At 29.2% G+C, this 20,138-nt stretch overlaps 2 protein-coding genes, 1 long non-coding RNA gene and 1 pseudogene across 4 annotated transcripts; 1 reads left to right on the top strand and 3 right to left on the bottom strand.

Annotated features, from left to right (window-relative positions):
- Positions 1-1,129: 1,129 nt before the first annotated feature.
- On the bottom strand, positions 1,130-2,541 carry LOC124827190 (calmodulin calcium-dependent NAD kinase-like). Its single transcript, XM_047300191.2, has 4 exons — positions 2,418-2,541; positions 1,703-2,046; positions 1,468-1,612; positions 1,130-1,395 (listed from the first exon to the last, which is right to left on the bottom strand). Exons 1-4 carry the CDS (start codon positions 2,469-2,471, stop codon positions 1,333-1,335), a joined length of 606 nt encoding a protein of 201 aa, XP_047156147.2. The 5' UTR covers positions 2,472-2,541; the 3' UTR covers positions 1,130-1,332.
- A 395-nt stretch (positions 2,542-2,936) lies between these two features.
- On the bottom strand, positions 2,937-4,664 carry LOC148194617 (uncharacterized). Its single transcript, XR_015781617.1, has 4 exons — positions 4,314-4,664; positions 3,658-3,884; positions 3,345-3,406; positions 2,937-3,116 (listed from the first exon to the last, which is right to left on the bottom strand). It is a non-coding gene; the product is annotated as an uncharacterized LOC148194617 (long non-coding RNA).
- A 6,487-nt stretch (positions 4,665-11,151) lies between these two features.
- Positions 11,152-16,030, bottom strand: LOC148194616 (protein SIEVE ELEMENT OCCLUSION B-like; annotated as a pseudogene).
- Positions 15,337-19,609, top strand: LOC124827412 (calmodulin calcium-dependent NAD kinase-like). 2 transcript variants are annotated; one of them, XM_088095992.1, is made up of 9 exons: positions 15,337-15,524; positions 16,147-16,382; positions 16,468-16,697; positions 16,841-16,905; positions 17,040-17,225; positions 17,696-17,834; positions 18,470-18,798; positions 18,881-19,025; positions 19,111-19,609. In XM_088095992.1, the coding sequence occupies exons 2-9, from the start codon at positions 16,172-16,174 to the stop codon at positions 19,363-19,365; spliced, it is 1,560 nt and encodes a 519-aa protein (XP_087952118.1). In that variant the 5' UTR covers positions 15,337-15,524; positions 16,147-16,171; the 3' UTR covers positions 19,366-19,609. The 2 variants fall into 2 exon arrangements, with proteins under 2 accessions (XP_087952118.1, XP_087952117.1); XM_088095991.1 differs by having other exon boundaries at positions 16,137-16,382.
- Positions 19,610-20,138: the final 529 nt, after the last annotated feature.

Raw genomic sequence — 20,138 nt, 5'->3', positions numbered from 1 at the left:
GTGAACATGAAATGCATAAAGTAAAGTAAATTATGAACATGCCCACAAATAAAAATAAAATATACAAGGGATGGGGGTTAATTTATATGGGAGTGCATGGCGTGAAATGAAAAAAGCAGCCCACTTATCTTTCTTTCTTCTTTGTTAAAAAAAACAACGGTATTACTTCCAGCACCCTATTAGTCCAGATTTCATTTTTTTCTGAATTCATTAAAACAAATTTGGAATTCATTAAAGGTATTATATGGTTCATTAAATTATTTTCAAAAGTAATTCAGTACCTTTGCTTCTCTTTGCCTTCTGAAAAAAAAGCCTTATAACTTAGAAAATGATGGATTATTTATACTGGATGATTCTGCTTGTGTGTGAATGTCGTTAAATCCTTCCCAAAATCTGTTTACAACTCACTGTGTGTTTCTTTGTCTTTACTCTCTGTGTTGTGATTTTGTTTCAAAAGAAATCTAGTATTGTGGGAATGAGGAGAACTCGTGTGAGTATAGGTTGAAGATGATTGTCAGATATTGTGAGTGTGTGTTTTTATTTTTTGTGTGTAGAGAATTAGGAGTTTTGGATGATGGTAGTGGACGAATGAATCTCCTCTCCCACCAAATGGAAGTTTTGTTTTGTATATGAATGAGGTTGTATTTTAAAAAAATAGAAAGTCCTGATAGTTACGAAGAATGAAGGAAGACTGCTCCCTCCTCTTTGCACATTTTGCTAATTACCGGATTCACATTGTATTGGGAGTGGTAAATTTTAGGTGTGGTGGAAAGCAAAACGGTGGTGAGAAAACTTAACACTACGGACTATTGAGCCTAATTTTAGAAAAAGGGGTGTAGAAACTGAAATAAAATAGAAAATGAATTGGGCTTCCAGCCATTATGAAAGGCATATAGGAAAGGTGGAGATATACAAAACTAATTAATTATTCCATCATGTTTTTTTCAAAAAATTTATTATTCTCCCTTTTCAAATTTTGTTTTATACCGCTTATAAGCTGCATCAAATAATTGACTTATAGATGTTACCATGAAAACGATACAGTGATCTTCCCTGTCTTAAATCCATACTACTAACAAATATCAAACTAAACCTCAAAACCTATAGTGATAGTTTAATGCTGCTCCAACGTATCACAAAATAATTTGGTCATATATTTTAATGATCTCTCTATTCTTTCAATGGAGTTCTTCAATTCCATTTGATCACGTTTTCTTGAAGGTGATAGAACAACAATCTTACTCCAAAGAGAATCAGGTTCCATTATGCGATTGGGTTTCTTGTTAAGTTCGTAGACGGAATCAGCTTCAACATTCAAATCGCTCAATTCTTTTAAGAGCTTGGTTTTTTAATATATTCCTGTCGATCCTCATCATGGAAGATGCTCCATATAACCTGTTATGTATTACAAATAAATTGTTATTTCCATTACATGTTAATATTCACATAGTAAAATTAAACTCTCACATTTGGTGGACTACCAACAAAATCTGCGCCGCTGAGTATGGCTTTATCAACAAGATCACAATATCTTGGAAATGCATTAGCAAACATTTTGTGATATTTCAACTGTGAATTTACGTTCACTGCACTCCTTGTTATTATAGCTTTGCTGTCAAAATTTCAATGGCAATGTTAATCATCAAACCAATAAAAAAAATTACCTAATTAGTAACATGGTACAACTCACAAACATGTATACCTAATGATTTTAACCATAGCAAGATAACTCTCACAAACCATGCCAAGTAGGAAAATTTCATAAGGCTTTTGTGTGCATGGTTCTCCGTTAGAAATTCCTTTTGATTGATTTTCTTCTTCTGTGTCATGTAATTTCTCCCAGTAATTTTCAGTGACGGTTCCATCTTCAGCTACTTTATATCCTACTCCCATTCGATATCGGTATTTGTGAATATTTCTTGCCATGACAATAGTCTGCTTTACAAACGACTCACATGATAATGTATCAACCATGATTACATCTCGACCCTCGTTTAGAGCTGTCACAAGCTTAGATAATGCAACATGGGTGGAAGATTGATGCATCTGTTCAAATTTTAAGTAAAAATAACTCATAAGAATCTAACATATCTCAGTCATTTGGTAATATAACTAAATTACAAAAGAAAATTTATATGAACATGAAAGTTCTTAAAATCTAATATGGATTTATATATACAGTCTGTCACATGGTGCACATATAACATCAGGTTAAAGGAAAAATAACATGAAGTAGATAGACGTGGAGGAAAAAAGATATATGGATTCAACTTTTTTCACTGACATTTAAAAAATATAAGATTAGTTCAAAAGATTTAAAAGGAATAATGGAAAAGATTCTAGATTCAATTTTTCCTAACAAGTAACATTTATTATAAAAATAAAAATAAAAAATGAAGGTGTTCACACAAACATACCAATTCAGCAGTTTGGAGCATGTCATCATGGTGAACTCTTGAATTAAGGGCCATATATATGATTTCAGTCTCATTAAAGACATTTGTCTCAACTACCACAGGATTGTTAGCTCCTTCATAGCAAAATATTCTGTCAAAGCCATTTGATACGTATAAATAATTTTACTTAGATATGCAAAACTAAGTTAGAACACAAAATTTCTTTTATACTTTAATATTGAATTTAGAGTGTTATGATTCACGAGTGTTCATTGCAGAGTCTATTCTATAACAAGATAAACACTACTCAGATTAATTTATATGTTATATGAAGTAGTGAGATCCATCCTCTATATAGTGAGATAAACATTTACGAGTGTCAAATACTTGGACTAGAGTGCTATAATTAGTATTTTATGAAATTTGTGTTTTAATCATTGATACACAATTTAATTATTTTTGCACTAAACAAATTTTGCAAAACTATAAGTATCATAGAATAATAATTTTGCAGGATTGAAAGTTGAGTAATACACTCTAATAATATCTTCAAAGGGAAAAGTCTTTTTGGTTCCCATGCCACCTCCTATAAGTAGTAACACCGGACGCCTTTCACTGAGTATCTTCGTATCCGTGTCATGATTTGTTGTTTTCACCTGCATATTCTTGCTTACCTTTTCAAACCTTTGTTGTCTTTGAACCCTTTCAAACCTTTGTTTTCTGTGAACACCACACCATATTAGCCAAACAAATATTATATATATATATATATATATATATATATATATATATATATATATATATACTTATTTTCGCATTACATTCCCCTCAACCTAGAAAAATATATATATTAAAACTATAAAAACTTTTAGCTCCATCATAATATGGTGACATTAATTTGAACTACCTTAGAAAATATTGTAAAAATTAAGATTAATATAATTTTACCTCATAACTTCCAATATAATTTTCTTGAATTTTTTTGTATGTGGAGACTCTTCCCTTAAAGCCTATATATAAAAAAAATATGATTAACGCATTAGAGAGAATAATATAATGTCATAATTTATTTTGGAAGGGTCACATCAACTTTATTATTTATCAATATCTGTTTCCATTTTATTTACGAACTTTATATATATATATATATATATATATATATATATATATATATATATATATATATATATATATATATATATATATATTTAAAGAAGAAAAAAAATATTGGTAAATGAAGAAGGTAAGTTAAGATAAATACCAAACTAATGAGATGTGTAACTTGATTCCAGTGAAATGCTAAATAAGTGTTAACGCATCTCTCAATCTCATCTATGAGTTTCGTATATAAATCCCAAGGATAGCCATAGACACTACAAATGTATTCAAAGATATTTTCATCACATTCTTTGGATCTTTTCAGAAAGTCTTGGGCCAATATACATAATACTGGAACTTCATTAGCATCTTTAAATCCAATCTGTCTTGCTGCAACCACATCATTAAATAAGATAGTCAAAACATTATATAACATACCTTACCCTTGTGTACACGTGTCTTCACATTATGCATTATAACCCTTGAAGAAAACCTGTTTTAAGGTTGTTATACTTGGAACTTTTCCAATAACTAAAAAGGTATCCATTTTAATGTAGAAAATGATTGTAGACACACTAAAAAAGTGCATGAACATTTAATATAAAAAGAATAAAACATAATAAATTTATACATGAACATTGAATATAAATATAATAAAATAATAAATTTATAAGTTAGGTAAATAGAAAGATAGATAAATTGAAAAAACAAATATATAATAGACAATGTACATAAAATCATGATATATGTGTATTTTTCTTTTAATTAATTCCATAGGTGAGAATAAGGAAATTGAAAGTCACAAATTAAACATTATACCAACGTAGTGGGAGAACTTTTCAATCTCTATAAGATCGTTAGATTTCGTCTTTTTTAGGAGTGGAATCAACTTCTTCTGCTTTCTAACTATCTTTGCACGTCGTCTCGCATGTCGTCGGTAGGTTGTGGTGAGAGCGACGACAATTAATCCGGCAACAGAGGCAGCTAAAACTTGTAATAATTTCATTTTCTTTAAAACTCAAATCCTAACTATTTGTTTAGGTTTACAGGTAAAACTGGCAAAAGAATCTATTAATTTGGTTGCTTTATAACTATAATTTGTCACTGTTCGCCTTTTTCTTAGGTTTTTTTTATTATACATATATAAGTCTAAATTTTAACAAATCACGACTTCCGGATCTCAACCACCAAGGCATGACAATTAATAACCACAAATTAAATAGTATGTTCTTCACTTCAAGCCACATGTTATAATAAAAATAAAAGAGAATTATCACACTTATGAAGGGTTTTACTAGCACTCGAGTCTCATTCTTGTTCAAACTCCTCTTATAATGTAGGGGCACAATCCACTTGTTATTCTTGGCATTCATAAGCTTCAAAACAGCAGTTGGTTTAATCAACTTCACCACTTTTACGGGAAGTAACGTATATTATTTTCTCAATTAAGCTTTTATAATTTTTTTAAAATAGACTCAATCTTTATTTCATTATATTGAAATTTATATTCCTTTTATAAATATCACATGTCATATTATAGTATTTTTGTTTTTTTAATTATTTATTTATCACTTTTGTTTATTTTAAGTTTTGTTAACTTGTCAATATTGTTAGTGTCAAGTATTAGTGTTAATAATATCATATATCTATGTCTTGTATTTAACTTATTTTCTATATTTATTTTTTAACTTAATTAAGTACCAATTTTTTTTATGTTGTTGACTTTTTTTTTTGGTTTTGTGTATGTTCTAAATATGTTTTGTAAAATATACTTTATTCCTTTCAAAGATTGGAATTTCATAACTCCTAATTAATTAGTGCAAAAAATGTTTTTCGAAATCACTTAATAGATTTTGGTTTCAAGAGAAATAAAATCTTTCAAAATGATATTTTAGAAATATTTTATGATATTTTTGAAATATTTTTCCTAACTATAGTTTTGGTTCTAAAATAATCAAATCACATACTAGTACATGTTTTGGTTATTTAAAAAACCAAAATCCATCACAAAATTTCAAAAGTGCCATTATTATTTTTTAATTCTATCTCTTTGTCAGATAATAGGTTTCGATTTTACAAATAATGGAAGTCTATTGCTTTAATTATAAAATCAAATTATAATAAAATTATCATATGTTATAAATTTATCCTCACTGTTAAGGGTCTGGCGTCCAACACTAAAACATTTTAAAATTTAAGTTTTTGTGCGATTCCAAAGGCACCTAACATGAGTATTTGCTTCAAATTAATCTTTTATTGTCCCAAAACATGTTTCTTTGAGTTCATTTTTCATATATTTAGAACTCTACTAAAGACATTTATTTCATTATGTCGCTTAGAACTCTTTTGTTTTCCTCTACAATTGGGAGACACCGATTTCCATTTCTCCATTGCTAGTACGAAGACGAACGTCACTTCATTTCTTTATCATTATTGCACTCATGAGGTGTCATTTTCGCCACAATTGCAGTCGTCTCTATTCTTGCTCACCTTGTTCCATTTCCATTGTTGGCTTACTCGTTCGTTTTCTCTCCTTGCTTTTTTTTTTGTTTCGTTAAGGCTCCTTGTGTTCTTCTTAAAATACACATTTTGTGTTGTCATTTGTGTTCAGGTTTTGCATTCAGGTCGATTTTTTGTAGCACTTGTTTCTTTGTTTCGAAGTGTTTTTTCCATTGTTGCATGACCTAGCTTATGCGTTTCTAGGTTCTTCAAAATTTATATAGTTTTCTATGTTGTTAATATATTTTTGATATGTTTGGTTTACGTTTGGATTTTTCTTATTGTTTTAGTTTTGTCTAAATTCAAAATCTGGACAGAAAAAAAAACAATTTAAAAAACTTATAGAATAAGTTTTGGTTATAGCAAAAACCAAAGTATGTAATGAATAATAGGCTTTGAAAATAACTGAAGCATATTCTCTACCACAAGTTTTTCTTTTTTATTTCAATCTTTTTTTAATTGCTTTTGGTTTCGATTGTGAAAACAATAAAAGTCTATCTTGAAAATACATGTTACTATTAAAAACCAAAGCCAAAAGCTTCATTTCTTTATCTCATCTGAATATATGTTGATTGAGAAACTAAAGTATAATGTTGAAAAAAATTAGTGTGAAAACCATTTGCTAAACTAGTGACTCTTGTTAATTTGTTTCCTATTCTCACCTTTGGGTTCCTTTTCCAATAGCTTTCAAACAATGGTGTTGTGTTCTCTTCTTCCATCATACATAACTCACTAATAATCTCTTTGGTGATAAAACAAAAAACAAAGAAAAAAACTAATAATCTATTCATTCCCTTTTAATGAAGATCAAATAGTCTCTAATGTATTATACTCTAACTTCTGTCATTAAAGTTAAGTTTGTTGGATCTCATATAACCACTTTTTATCATTCATATTTGTGTTAATGGTCATATCTTTCTATTCTTCGTCTAAATCATTCATCAAGATTTGTGGTTATCATCGTTTTTACGTTCTAAGTTCATTGGCTTGAACAAATTTCACATATATTAGTCTATGCTTGATATTATCATAATTTTTATTTTGTTTATTTTTATCTTTTATTGATATTTTTATTATTATCTTTTTAAATAATTAAGGATTTATTAAATAAATTTAGAAAAGATAAGTATTTTATATTTTATTAGTATTTTGATATAACATTGTACTAAATATTTAAAAGTAAACCTTCGAGCTGCATACAATATCTAGACGACACAATTTCAACTTAATAAATTTTTTTATCATAGATAGGAACATTTCTTTTGTTAATTTAATTTAATTTATATTTTATTAAGTTAAATTTAATTAAAATTAAAATTAATTTATATTTTATTTGGTTAAATTTAATTAAAATTAAATTTTAATTTATATTATATTATATATATATTTTTTGTTTGTAATTTTATTTAAATTTTTTCTTTATAAAATATATATTTTTAAATATTTGTTGATATTCGCATACACATGTGAATTTTAAAATATTCTAATATATTTTTTAAACACTATCTGCGTGTCTGACTCATTATCATCTCTAATCACTACAAAAGTTATTATATTTGTAAATATTAAAATTACTGTCACAAATAAAGTTTTTAACAATTAAAAATAATTTTCAAAATTTCATATATTAAAAGTAGTTTGTGAGAAATGTTAATGTTGTTGGTAGAAAATAAAAAATTAATATAAGTTGAAAATCGCTATAAAATTTAATCATATTTTACAATATTTTATTATATTTTGACAATACAAAATATATCATATTTTATTATAATTTAACAATGATGAAAAATTTTAAATCATAAAATATTATTTAAAATGTATTTTAGAATTTTTTTAATTTAAAAATAAAATTTTTAATTATTCTATTTTCTCAAACTATGTTAATATTTTCTTTGACCAAACTAAGTTAATATTTTCTCAATTTCATACAAAAGTGTTTTCTTTTTTATTCTATTTGCTCCAAACAAAACATAGCGTTTAGGGATTATTCCATCAAAAAGCTGGGCCTAATACTCAAACTTATGGGACTTTAGAGAGGGGTTCATTGGATGATCAACACAAAATCTGAATCCAATCTACTTAATGGATTTACACTGTTTCTAACTCAAAATTTTATAAAATAAATTTATGGTGTCTCTTGTTAAAAATATTTTCAATATAAAATATTTATATTATATTTGTATGAGTCACTCACTAAAACTATCCATTAATTTTGATATTTTATAGAGAGAAAGTTCACTAAATAAACAATACAATTAGTCTAACTTAAACTTTTAAGACAAACAAGTTTATGAATCTTATATATATATATATATATATATATATATATATATATATATATATATATATATATATATTATATGGAATTCATTTTTTCACGTTACTTTACGTGAAACTTAAAAACACATTTAATTTTTCAATACTCTCAAATTCAATCCATATTTCTATTACTTCACTATATTTGTGATGTGAAACTTAAAAACACATTTGATTTTCTGACACTCTCTCAAATCCAATTCATATTTCTATTACTTCACTCTATTTGTGACTTATAAAGCATTAATATATACCAATACTTAAATTAGGGTTTTGATAACAAAATGAATAAAATCAATTTGGAGAAGAACATGGGCAAGGAGGACACGAGTGAAGACATGTTGGGTCTATCAAGGAGTAGATTTATCTAGGAGACACAATACCAAATGAAATATGAGTCCAACCATATAAGATATTGACATCACTCTCTGCCCAAAATCTTAATACAATAGATTAATGAGTCTTTCATCTTTATATAATGTTCTACTTTCTTATTTCTATCCAACGTAGGACTTAAACTCACACTTAGATTCTCAACACAATCAATTTGACAAGAGACAATGGAGGTGTTAATGGTGAGTGATGGAAACTGTGACGCCCGGGCACTGACGAGGGCGGGGAGTGCGACTCCTGGCAGGCTTCGAGTGGAAGGGGTACATGGACGAATCGGACATACACCGGAATGAGAGGGATCTGGAGACTGTATAGGTATGGGACTATACGATTGAAAGATAGCTTAAAGGAATTGATTGGGCTACTCATATCACCAAAATGCATTTGCTTTTCGGTAGCCTGACCCATAAGAACTCCATGGTTAAGCGTGCTTAGCCTGGAGCAATTTAGGGATGGGTGACCTTCTGGGAAGTTTTCCCGGAAAGTGTGCGAGTGAGGACAAAACACACTGGAAAGCCACGTGGTGATCTGTAACTAAAAAAAATCATTAAATAATTAATAATTTTAAAGATTTTAACTCTTTATTATTCTTGATTTTAAATTGATTTCTAATTAATTTAAACACTAATTTTTTGTTAAATAAAATTATGATAATTAATATTAGAGATCAATTTAGATTATAATTCATAAATAAATTATAATCTTTTATTTATAAAGACCATTTTAAATACTAACAACATTTAATTTATAAAATAACATCTAAATTAATGAATATAGTGTCTAATTATTTTTTTTGTTTCTAAAATTACTTACATTCAATTATTTTCTTACAGTGATAATTACCTCATTTTAAATTTTAATTTTAAATTCATTTTAGAAAAAAAAAAGCTACAGAGTATACTAAATTACTGGTATATCTCATTATAACTTTTATTCAATAACATTAATTCAATTTTTTTTACTGAAGAAATAACATTGAGTTATAAGTTCTTTGACTTAACATATCAAGAAAATTTTATTTTATCCCAAATTTAAGTAATGCGCCTTCGTATAAATAAAAAATAGAAGAAACATATACTTCATATGCAGAAGTATAAATTATTTAATTATATTTTATATTTTTTCTCTTAAAATTTATATAAATAATTAAGATATTATAATAATAATAAAAAGATATCTAATTAATAAAATATACAACTTAGTATATGGTAATTTCATTATTTTCCACAATAACATTTTTAATATAAAAAACAACTCTTTAAAATAAATCTCAATAAAATTTTAAATATTTAGTATTTAAATAAAAATATATCCTCCCATATTAATGTTTATATTTTGATAAAATCTTGTTCCTAAATTTATCTTACATACGTGTTAGCTAACTAACTAATAGAGAGACGTTATGATTAATTGAACGATGGATAGTCTAAAAAAAATTGGTCTTTCATTTTAAACTAAATACTTTTGCTTAAAAAATAAACATATTAATGATAATAGTAAGAATTCGTTTTAATTAATAATACATCACTACCATTATATTTCTAAACAAAGCTAAAAATCAACAATTCTTATACAAAAGTTGACCGATGTTTTACTAAATATAACATACATAATAGCAAGTCATGGTTGCCAATTCAATAAAACAAGAAAAGTTAAGCATTTATTATTGATGATGTTTGTTTAGTCCTAAAACACTGTAGTGTTGGTGAACAGTTGAAAAAGAAAGGAGTCTACCAATATTAAACAAGCTCAAACAAAATATGGAAAAAATGCTAGATAGTCAAGTGCAGGAATGAAAAAAAAAAAGAAAAGAAAAAAATTATTTCATACCATTTAACAATTATCTGACAATTAATACAGAGGTAAAATAGTTATAAAAAATTATATTTATGAAAGAAAAGTAAAAAGTAGTATATAGGGTAATGATATTTTGAGGTCCATTATATTTATTTGACAACATAATATAAGAATAAAATAATAATGATAGTTACATACAGCCAAAGAAAAATCCTTAAACTCTAAACATTCATTCATGAAAAATACTAAATTATTTAACACACCTAAATATTTTACATTAATTTGACACTATCTTTATTTACTTTTTATTTTTTTCTTTTTTAAAACAATACAAAAATTTATACTTCTTTTATTATTTTATCCTTGTAATCTGTGTTAAATAAATGTATTATGGTATCATTACTTTATAAAAAAAAAGTAAAAAGTGGTGTTAAAGTAAGTAATTTTTGTTATCATTCCTCTAAAAGTAAATGAAGTCATCACAAAGAAAAATGAATAACGATATTTTGACATATAAATTTTTTATATTCATTTCTCTTCGGTTGTTTTTTATTTTATTTTTCTTTTGTACATATAAAAATTATTTGTATGAAAAGAATATAATGTGTTCCAAGAATATCATGAAAATAATGACAGGAAATTTGTATTACAGACAAAATCACAATCATGGATGGAACACAGCAATACAATAATATAGGAGACTTAATTGAATGCAAGATATGATTAAGCTCCATAGAAAGCATAACTTAAGACACTTTTTTTTTTATCTTGATACAGAGAGAGATCTTTATTTTAATAGAGAAAGTAGGACGTTATCCTAAAGGATAGACGGATCAGGTATTCATACACACACACTCTCTCTCTCTCACGTTGACAAAACAAGGCAGTCCCATTGAATCTATTGTATGGCATTGGCGGTATTCTCATTGTGGCAGCACTTATAGCTGATGAAAATCTCCATAACCCTAGGACAATCTGGGCACTTGATGGTCTCTGGTAACTTTCCTGCAACATTAGGAATCTCAAGGTGTGAGCAACGGTGAGTGGTGGCCGCAATCTTCGCATGGTACTCTTTGAAGGATAACCCAAAGTCCTTTTTTATGCCTTCTTTCCATTTCTCAAACTCCGCCACTGTCTTCAAGACTGCGATTCCATGCACTCGTCACCACAGATGGCCCTTTACTGAGGAGAGCCCAACCGCTTTCATTCTTGTAGGAAAGCATCTTTTGAACTTCTTGGGTCACTGCATCAACTGGCTTCTGAACTTTAGTCACAAACAAACTCTCTATGCCACTCCAAAACCGCTTCGCCAGGCTTTTGTCTTCCTTTTCCACACAAAACAACTCTATGGAAATCTTTGCCTCCTTTACAGCCACATCGTTTGCAAGGGCACTCGCGTACTTATTGAACTGTTGGATCCATTCTTTGTCCTTCCCTCCATAGAACAAAATGTATTTCCGCCCTTCCACCTGTTCATACAAGTATCGTACATCACATCACAGTTTAAACAAATACTGTTGAATTATGATAAAATCTTGTACTTTTGTGAGAAATGAATATATTTTACCCAGCCGTTTATGATGGGATGAATGTTGCCTACTACAGAGCCAACCCAATTGATTTTGTTGTTTATTTGTTGTTCACTGAAAGTTGTAAACGGGAAAGCCCTGGTTCCATGAGCCTGAATCAAATGGAATGCGTTGGAGTGTTGCACCTTCCCTTGAGTGCTTAACACCACAACCATAGGATTCTTTTTGAAGTGCCATTCCTCCTTAATCTACTTGTATCCAGCTATGATTCCAGAGTACTGCACCACGTACCATGGCATCTTGCTTTTCAAAACCTCAAATTTCTTGCGCAGCAGCTCGGTCCATGCCTCCACAATAGGAATCCACACAATCTTATAATTCTCCTTAGTTTTAATCGAATCATAAACAGGTCGTAGTACTGAAATCTCTTCTTCCGTGATGTCTAGGGAAGAAATAAACAGGTACACGTTCTTCTTTTTTAGCACCGTCATCTCCACCTACCAAGCAACAAATGAATCATCATTAGGAACTATAATATGCGTAAATCATTAATACTTTAAAGCATCGCTTCATAATGCGTAAATTTTTTTTTTCTTTTATTTTTTTGCATGTAAATATAAGAAGGAAACGGATGTCCATTACCAATATATTTATATTATTCTTTTTTAAAATAGTCGTGGTTTCGTACTGGGACCACGGGATCCTGACTGTTATTGTCCTAGGAAATAATTTAGTATTTACATAATGGTTAAGAAATATACCAAATTTTCTTATAAATTCACTTATATGTGAAATTGATAGAATTGTCTCTAAATATTTCTTTTTGAAATGCTTAATTAAGTTTCAATTAGATTATACATTTTGATATTTTTGGTTGAATTTCTATTAAATTTTATTGATATATTTTAAAAAATACTTTTTAATTGATTTATTTTTAACTTTTTCCTTATTAATTGATGTGGTTGTTATTTTGGATGACGTCATATATATTTGTTTTTGGGTTAATAAATGGAAGATTTTATTATTAATATAAAAAGGATAGTGTTGTTATAAAACAAGTGACTTAAGACTTTTACTACAAACTTATAAGGAATAATAAGACATGCTCTCTCCATTATCCACATAATCAATCTCTATATCATTATCTATGTTATCAAAGGATTGTAAGAGTCTCCATCATTAATGTGATCGTTATTGGTAATATATTTTATTATGAAAACAATAAAAAAACATTACATTAACAATATCATTTTATATTAACTATATAATTTTATATTTTTTTTCTTAAAGCTGGAGTTAAGAAATCAAAATGATTAGGACAAAATAACAGTTACCTCACAAATTAACAAACAAATTAAACAGTAATAATTCAATTAAGAAATAGAAAAAAATGTGAATATTTAATAGGCAAATAAAATATCAAATAAGACTTCATTAAAAATGTCCAAAATTTATTAGGGACTTCTAATTAATTAAGTATTTTTTTAAAGTATTTAACATATTTAATGTAAATATATTGTCAATAAGTTAGATCATTTGAAAAAAAAACATTTCATATAAATTTTGATACTTATATATATATATATATATATATATATATATATATATTTATGTAATTTTGGTCTCCATCTTAAGAGATAGTTGTGTCCCTTTCTATAGTTTGTACGATTTTATGCATTTCAGCCTGATTATGGTGGTCCAAATTACCCTTCTTTGATCCTATTAGAGAGCACAATATTGCCTTAAGCAAAAATGTCACAATCATTTTCTTTCTTTCTGATGGACAAATTTCCACTTGTTTTAAATGAATGGTAGATAGAGGAGTTATAAAAAGTACCTTTTTTTTCTTTATTTTATGTCTTGAAAATTAAAAATGTGCCTTAAAGTGCGTTCTTATTTATAACCAAGTATAACCTAAACAAGAAATAACGAACCGTGGTCTTGGTAGCGCCATGAAACAGAGGCTGAGGAGCATCCTTGTTGAAAATCAGAACCTTTAACACTTCAATTATTTCAGTGGGACTTTGGAAAAGCCTTTTAAGCTTGCGATGATACTCCGCCTCATCTGAAACAATACAGAAAAATCCTCTAGTTAGTGTGTCATTCACTACTCCTTGCCTTTTACTACATCAGTTATATAGGTTTGAATCAAAAGCACATTTTTTTCGGAAAAAATCAAAAGCAAATATTAGCTATAAGGCAAAACGTGAGAAAATAATTAAAGGCACAGAAGATTAGTTTAGTTGCTAACCTATCTGCTGTCTACAGAGCGTGATCTGCTTCCTGAGTTTGCTGAGTATGATGTTGATCTTTTGACCATAGTGAGACAGTTCGTGTTTGTCCTCTCTTAAACAATCAATAAATTATACATTCATTAAAATAATAAGGAAGTTGTACATGTAGGAAACGATTAAGCATTAAGTAAGAAGAAGGTAACTTACGATTCAGTGATGAGACCATCAATCTGAGTAACTACAGAGACGATGGTGATGATGACCCAGTGACCATCAACAGGGATTTGCTCTATTGCAAGCCCTAAAGCAGGTACATCCTTTATGTCGTAACTGGTAAGCTTCTCCAGCTCAAAGATTACCTCAATCACTTGCAGAGTTGCTTTCACCAAATTGTTGACCTCAGTAATGGCTTGGCTATGCTTCTGAAGAGCTGCGGGCCTTGTGAGCAATGGCACACGCTTCAGAATAGCCACCGATTTGGCAAGAGGGTCTGTGGGTTGATACTGAGCGAGGAGCCAAAAGTATAATAATCTGATAAAATTATTTAAACTGGCAATGCATACATTGTTTTCTCTAAAAGTACTTCTATTAAGAACAAACTAATATATTCAACGCATTAAAACCTTTATAATTAATAAACTGATTTAACAATAACGCCTTTAGATTTTCCTGACAAATTGGAGAAGATTTAGAATAATGTTTATCAAAATAGTTAAACTTTTAAAAGATTAAATATGTTTTTAATTTATTAATTTTGATGCAAAACTAAAATTTATTATTATGTAAAATTTGTTATATTTTAATCTCTAAATTTTATAAATAAATAAATATAATTATTTTAATCAAATTATTTTAAACATTTTTTATTTATAAAAAAATGTTTCCAACTAAAACAGAATAAACAATAAACAATTTAAATAATAATATAAAATATTATTTAATACATAAAAACTAACATAATTAAATTAAAAAAGTTATATCGCTTTAATTTTAAAATTTAGAGACAAAAATTATCAAAATTTTAAATAAAAACAAAATCTAAAGGGGCTGTTTCGGTAGCGCGCCAAACTGCTTTTTCCATTTTTCTTTTCTCTGTGTTGGGCTTTCTCTCTAACCAGTGTGTGCTGGGTAGTGAATGTGCAGTGTTAGACAGTGGTGAGTAGAGTAGGGTATAGAGAGATATCGCGAGATTAGGTTTTTTCTGAGGTTTTTTTAGAGTAGTTTCTGCTGTAATCTTGGACTCTGCTCGAGCGATAACGGTGGTGAGCGCCCGTGGTAGTCTCGGTCGTGCTTTTCTTCCATTTCATTTCAATGAATTTTAATTTCGTGCACTTTGTTCTGTTCTCGTTTACATTCTGGTTCTCTTTTGGAATTCTATTTTTACGCTTTCTATTGTTTCAGTTGTGATTTTAGATTGTTAAATGGTTTAGATAATGATAGTTTCCATTGTTTTGATTTCTGCTGTTTTGGAAATTAGTTTTGTGCAATTTGATAGCTTGTGATTTAGTGCTAATATTTGATTTTGCATTTAGATTTTAGGTGTTTACTTCAATTTTAGTTTGAACATGTTGCTTTTATATTTCTTGTATTAATTCTGCTTAGTTTCTTACATTGTTATGAGTTGATGAAATGTTTAAGTGTTCGTTTTGATTGAAAGTAGTTTAGGTTATGCTTTTAAATTTTGCTGCAATGATTAGAAATTAATTAGGTACTGTTTCTGCACTTTTTCGTTTCCTTTGAGTTTTAGGATGTAATAGATTGTAGTCATAAGTCTGACTTGGTTTCATTTTCTTATTTTCTTTAAACAGATTTTATTTTTAATTCTTTATTTTCTTATGCTATATTAATGGAGACCAAGTTTGTTCTCTTTTAAGCTACTAAAAGACAGTCTAACGAGGCAGTTCTGGAAATGAAGTCGTCACATGTTCTCACTGTTTCCGCTGGTTTAATTGCTACCACATTGTCTTTCACGTACTGGTCCAGAGTGAAAGAACAAATCTGGTCCAGAGTGGCTAAAGAACAAAACAACAAGTCTAGAGTGGTGAAAGAACAAAACAACAACGAGAAGATCATTCCTCTAAAGAAATCCAAAATGATAGAAGGCTTCCCTCACTATGTTGGTAAGTTTGTTTTGGGTTTTGAATTCCTTTACCCTACATGTTTTGGCTATTTTTTTTATATGATGTGTTATTCATTTGCTTGCAGTAAGACAGCTGGGATTTGAAGATCCTGTAAAAGTTCCATTCTTGTGCCTACTACTTCAACAGTATTTGAAAAAATCTGAAGGATACGATGAGAGAATGTATGAGTATATTTTCAATGGCAACATAGATAACGTAGATCATCTGTATACAAAGCTGGAGCATGAATTCGAGAGATGTATTCTGAGTTATTTTTCCTTCAACTGGGATGAAGTTGCAACTGTCGTTAATAAAGTAGAAATCTCATTTATTTTTCTTACTTTTTAAAAAAAATTTCATGTTAGCTTTCCTAGTACAGTAAAGCATCATATTCTTTTCATGCTTATCTTTTCAACTTACTATATTAATGATTCCATTTTTTTATTGGTTGATTGCAGGCTATAAACCCGGAGTCTTCCTCGACGACGACAAAGCTAAGAGAAATAGCATTGACAGCTACAAGGTAAAATTTTATTTTCTTTAATCCTTACCATTTTTATTAAGTTTTTGAAATTTTAAGAACATAAATTTCTTCTAAATATGTGAGAAATGCATTATTATTTATTTAAATATTTGTTGTACCTAATACTTTGGCAGAGAAGAAAGATTCAAAAGATTATCAAAGGAGTTGAAAATGACCAGAATATTTTCAACGTTGATAGAAGAAATGAAAGCACTGCATGGTCAAGAAATGATACCGGTAAACAGAAGTCCTGTACTCCTCTTAATGGGAGGAGGCATGGGTGCGGGAAAAAGCACCATTCGTGATGCAATTCTTAAAGAGTAACCCTCTCGACCTATTATAAAATTGTTTGTTTTATAAAATTTCCATCTATAGCATATAAAAAATAAATGGTTTTTTTAGACTTGATGCTTTATTATACTATAGCATTAAGCATAGGTAAGAATTACATCATTGTAAATACAATTCACTAATGCAGTTGCTTCTTGCATCCTTCAATTTTTATCCATAAATACAGTCATCTATTAATACCTACCAGTCCACCCATAACATATAAAGCAAACAGTTGTATTACTGAATAATTTTCTTTACGCATGTAGTGACTCTTTTGTTATAGTATAAAATCTGTTAGCGGTGAGAACTACAACATTGTAGATAGAATTTATTATTTAATATTCAACTATGAAAATATTTTTTTCTTACAACTTGACTTTATAAATTTAAATAAGATTATTTATGCTGGCTTTACTTTATAAATTTGATTATTTATAATTATACAATGGTTTTGCAGAGCATTTTGGTTACAAGTAGCTACGAATCATGTGATTGTTGAAGCAGATGCCTTTAAACACGCAGATGGAGTATATAAGAGCATTAATACAGAACACCGACCTTTTGATTATATGGAACAGCTAAAAATTTCTGAATCGGTATGCTTCTATGTGAAGACTTTCAGGTTGTAATTATATATTTTTTTTAACTTAAGTGTTGGTGCTGTAGAAAGTTATGGGAAAGGAGAGAGATGGCGAAGAAAAGAGTAACGCAGATAATAGAGAAAAACGATATATTTCTCATTAATAAAGAAGCCCATATATGTACTGATAGAAATAAGGATAAACAGGGTGGATTGTACATGAGAGGAGAAATAGGAGGGTGAGTCAGAGAGGTTAGCTGTGGGTAATTAACATTCGCACAGTTAAGGGTACTGATGAGGTGTTAGTATAAATAGGAGTTGGTTAGTTGGATGTGGTACGTTTGTTGACAGTTAGTTGGTTAACAGGTTAAGTCCTGTGGAGGAGGGTTAAGCCTCTTGTATCATCTCTGTGTATTCAATTCTTTGTGAATAATACACGATACTATTCTTTTTCTCTTCTGTTTTTCTCTGTTGCTTGTGTGAAGAGTGTTCTTGATTAGTTTTCCCTATTGGAAACCTATCATGTACAGAGTAGGAGAACTGTCATTAGACAGTTAAAGTCGTTATGTAGTTTTGGTTTACATTTTAACAAGATCCTTGTTTCTTATTTATAACTAATGGCCGTTCTATGTTTATCAAAAATCTGAACAGGTACATGAGAATTCCACTCGTGCTGCAGAATCCCTCCTCGTGACTGCATTAAATGAAGGTCGAGATGTAATTATGGATGGTACCATGTCATGGGAACCATTTGTACGACAGACCATTGCAATGGCCAGAAATGTTCATAGATGCAGATATAGAATTGGAAGAGGCTATCACACAAATGATGATGGGACGGCTGATGAGAAATATTGGGAAGAGATTACAGATGAACAGGGGGAAACTTCTACCGGGAAAACAAGCACTCGACAACCTTATAGGATTGAGTTAGTGGGTGCGGTTTGTGACAGTTACATTGCAATTGTTAGAGCCATCAGGTATACATGCATACTAAGTTACTAATTAACTAATTGATTTTGTAAATTTAACAATTAACCTTTCACATTGGAATTTTTACAGGAGAGTTGTTGTAACAGGAAGAGCAGTCAGGGTGAGTGCACAACTAAAATCTCACCAAAATTTTGCCCGTGCATTTCCAGACTACTGTGAGCTTGTAGATAATGCTAGACTTTATTTTACAAATGCGATTGATCATCCACCAAAGGTAAATTTTAACAATTTTAATTACATTATGAAAATTTTGTTTTATTGTCCCATGTCATTAAAATAACTTTTGGAATATATTGTAGCTAATAGGTTGGAAAGATGGTGGTGAAGATTTACTGGTGCATCCTCAACATTTTAAATGCATGGAGAGGATAGCCAATTTAAATGTTGAAGCGAATTGCATTTATAATCTCTACAAGGAATCAAACATCATCATGGAACCCGGTTCCATTTGGCAAGAAATGATTTTAGCACCCTCAAGAATAGAAGACCAAAAAGAATTGAAGGAGGCTATTGAGAAATCAGAAAATCATGAGTGTTTGTTATCAGAGGAGTAATAATCGTCCTTATCTTTTAAGAGATAGTTTTGTCCTTTCTATAGGTTGTCCGATGTTATGCATTTCAGCCTGAGGTTTTGGTGGTCCAAATTACCCTTCTTTGATCCTATTATTACTTAGAGAGCACAATATTGACTTAGCAAAAATGTCACAATCATTTTCTTTCTTTGTCATGGACAAATTTCCAGTTGTTTTAAATGAATGGTAGATAGAGGAGTTATAAAAGGGACCTTTTTTATCTTTATTTTACGTCTTAAAAATTTAAAATGTGCCTTAAAGTGCATTCTTATTTTTAAACAAAAAGTATAACCTAAACAAGAAATAACGAACCGTGGTCTTGGTAGCGCCATGAAACAGAGGCTGAGGAGCATCTTGTTGAAAATCATAAACTTTAACACTTCAATTATTTCAGTGGGACTTTGGAAAAGCCTTTTAAGCTTGCGATAATATTCTGCCTCATCTGAAACAATACAGAAAAATCCTCTAGTTAGTGTGTCATTCACTACTCCATGTCTTTTATTACATCAGTTATATAGGTTTGAATCAAAAGCACCTTTTTTTATTCGGAAAAAATCAAAAGCAAATATTAGCTATAAGGCAAAACGTGAGAAAATAATTAAAGGCACAGAAGATTAGTTTAGTTGGTAACTTGTCTGAGCGTGATCTGCTTCCTGAGTTTGCTGAGTATGATGTTGATCTTTTGACCATAGTGATTGAGCATTAATTGGCTTAGAAGAAAAAGATTGTTTAAACATATCTTTTGCTTAATTCTA

This window comes from Vigna umbellata, chromosome 8 (genome assembly GCF_029865625.1).
Source record: "Vigna umbellata cultivar VRB3 chromosome 8, Vumbellata_1.0, whole genome shotgun sequence".
Classification (NCBI taxonomy): domain Eukaryota; kingdom Viridiplantae; phylum Streptophyta; class Magnoliopsida; order Fabales; family Fabaceae; genus Vigna; species Vigna umbellata.
This window is presented reverse-complemented; position numbering and strand designations above follow the sequence as displayed.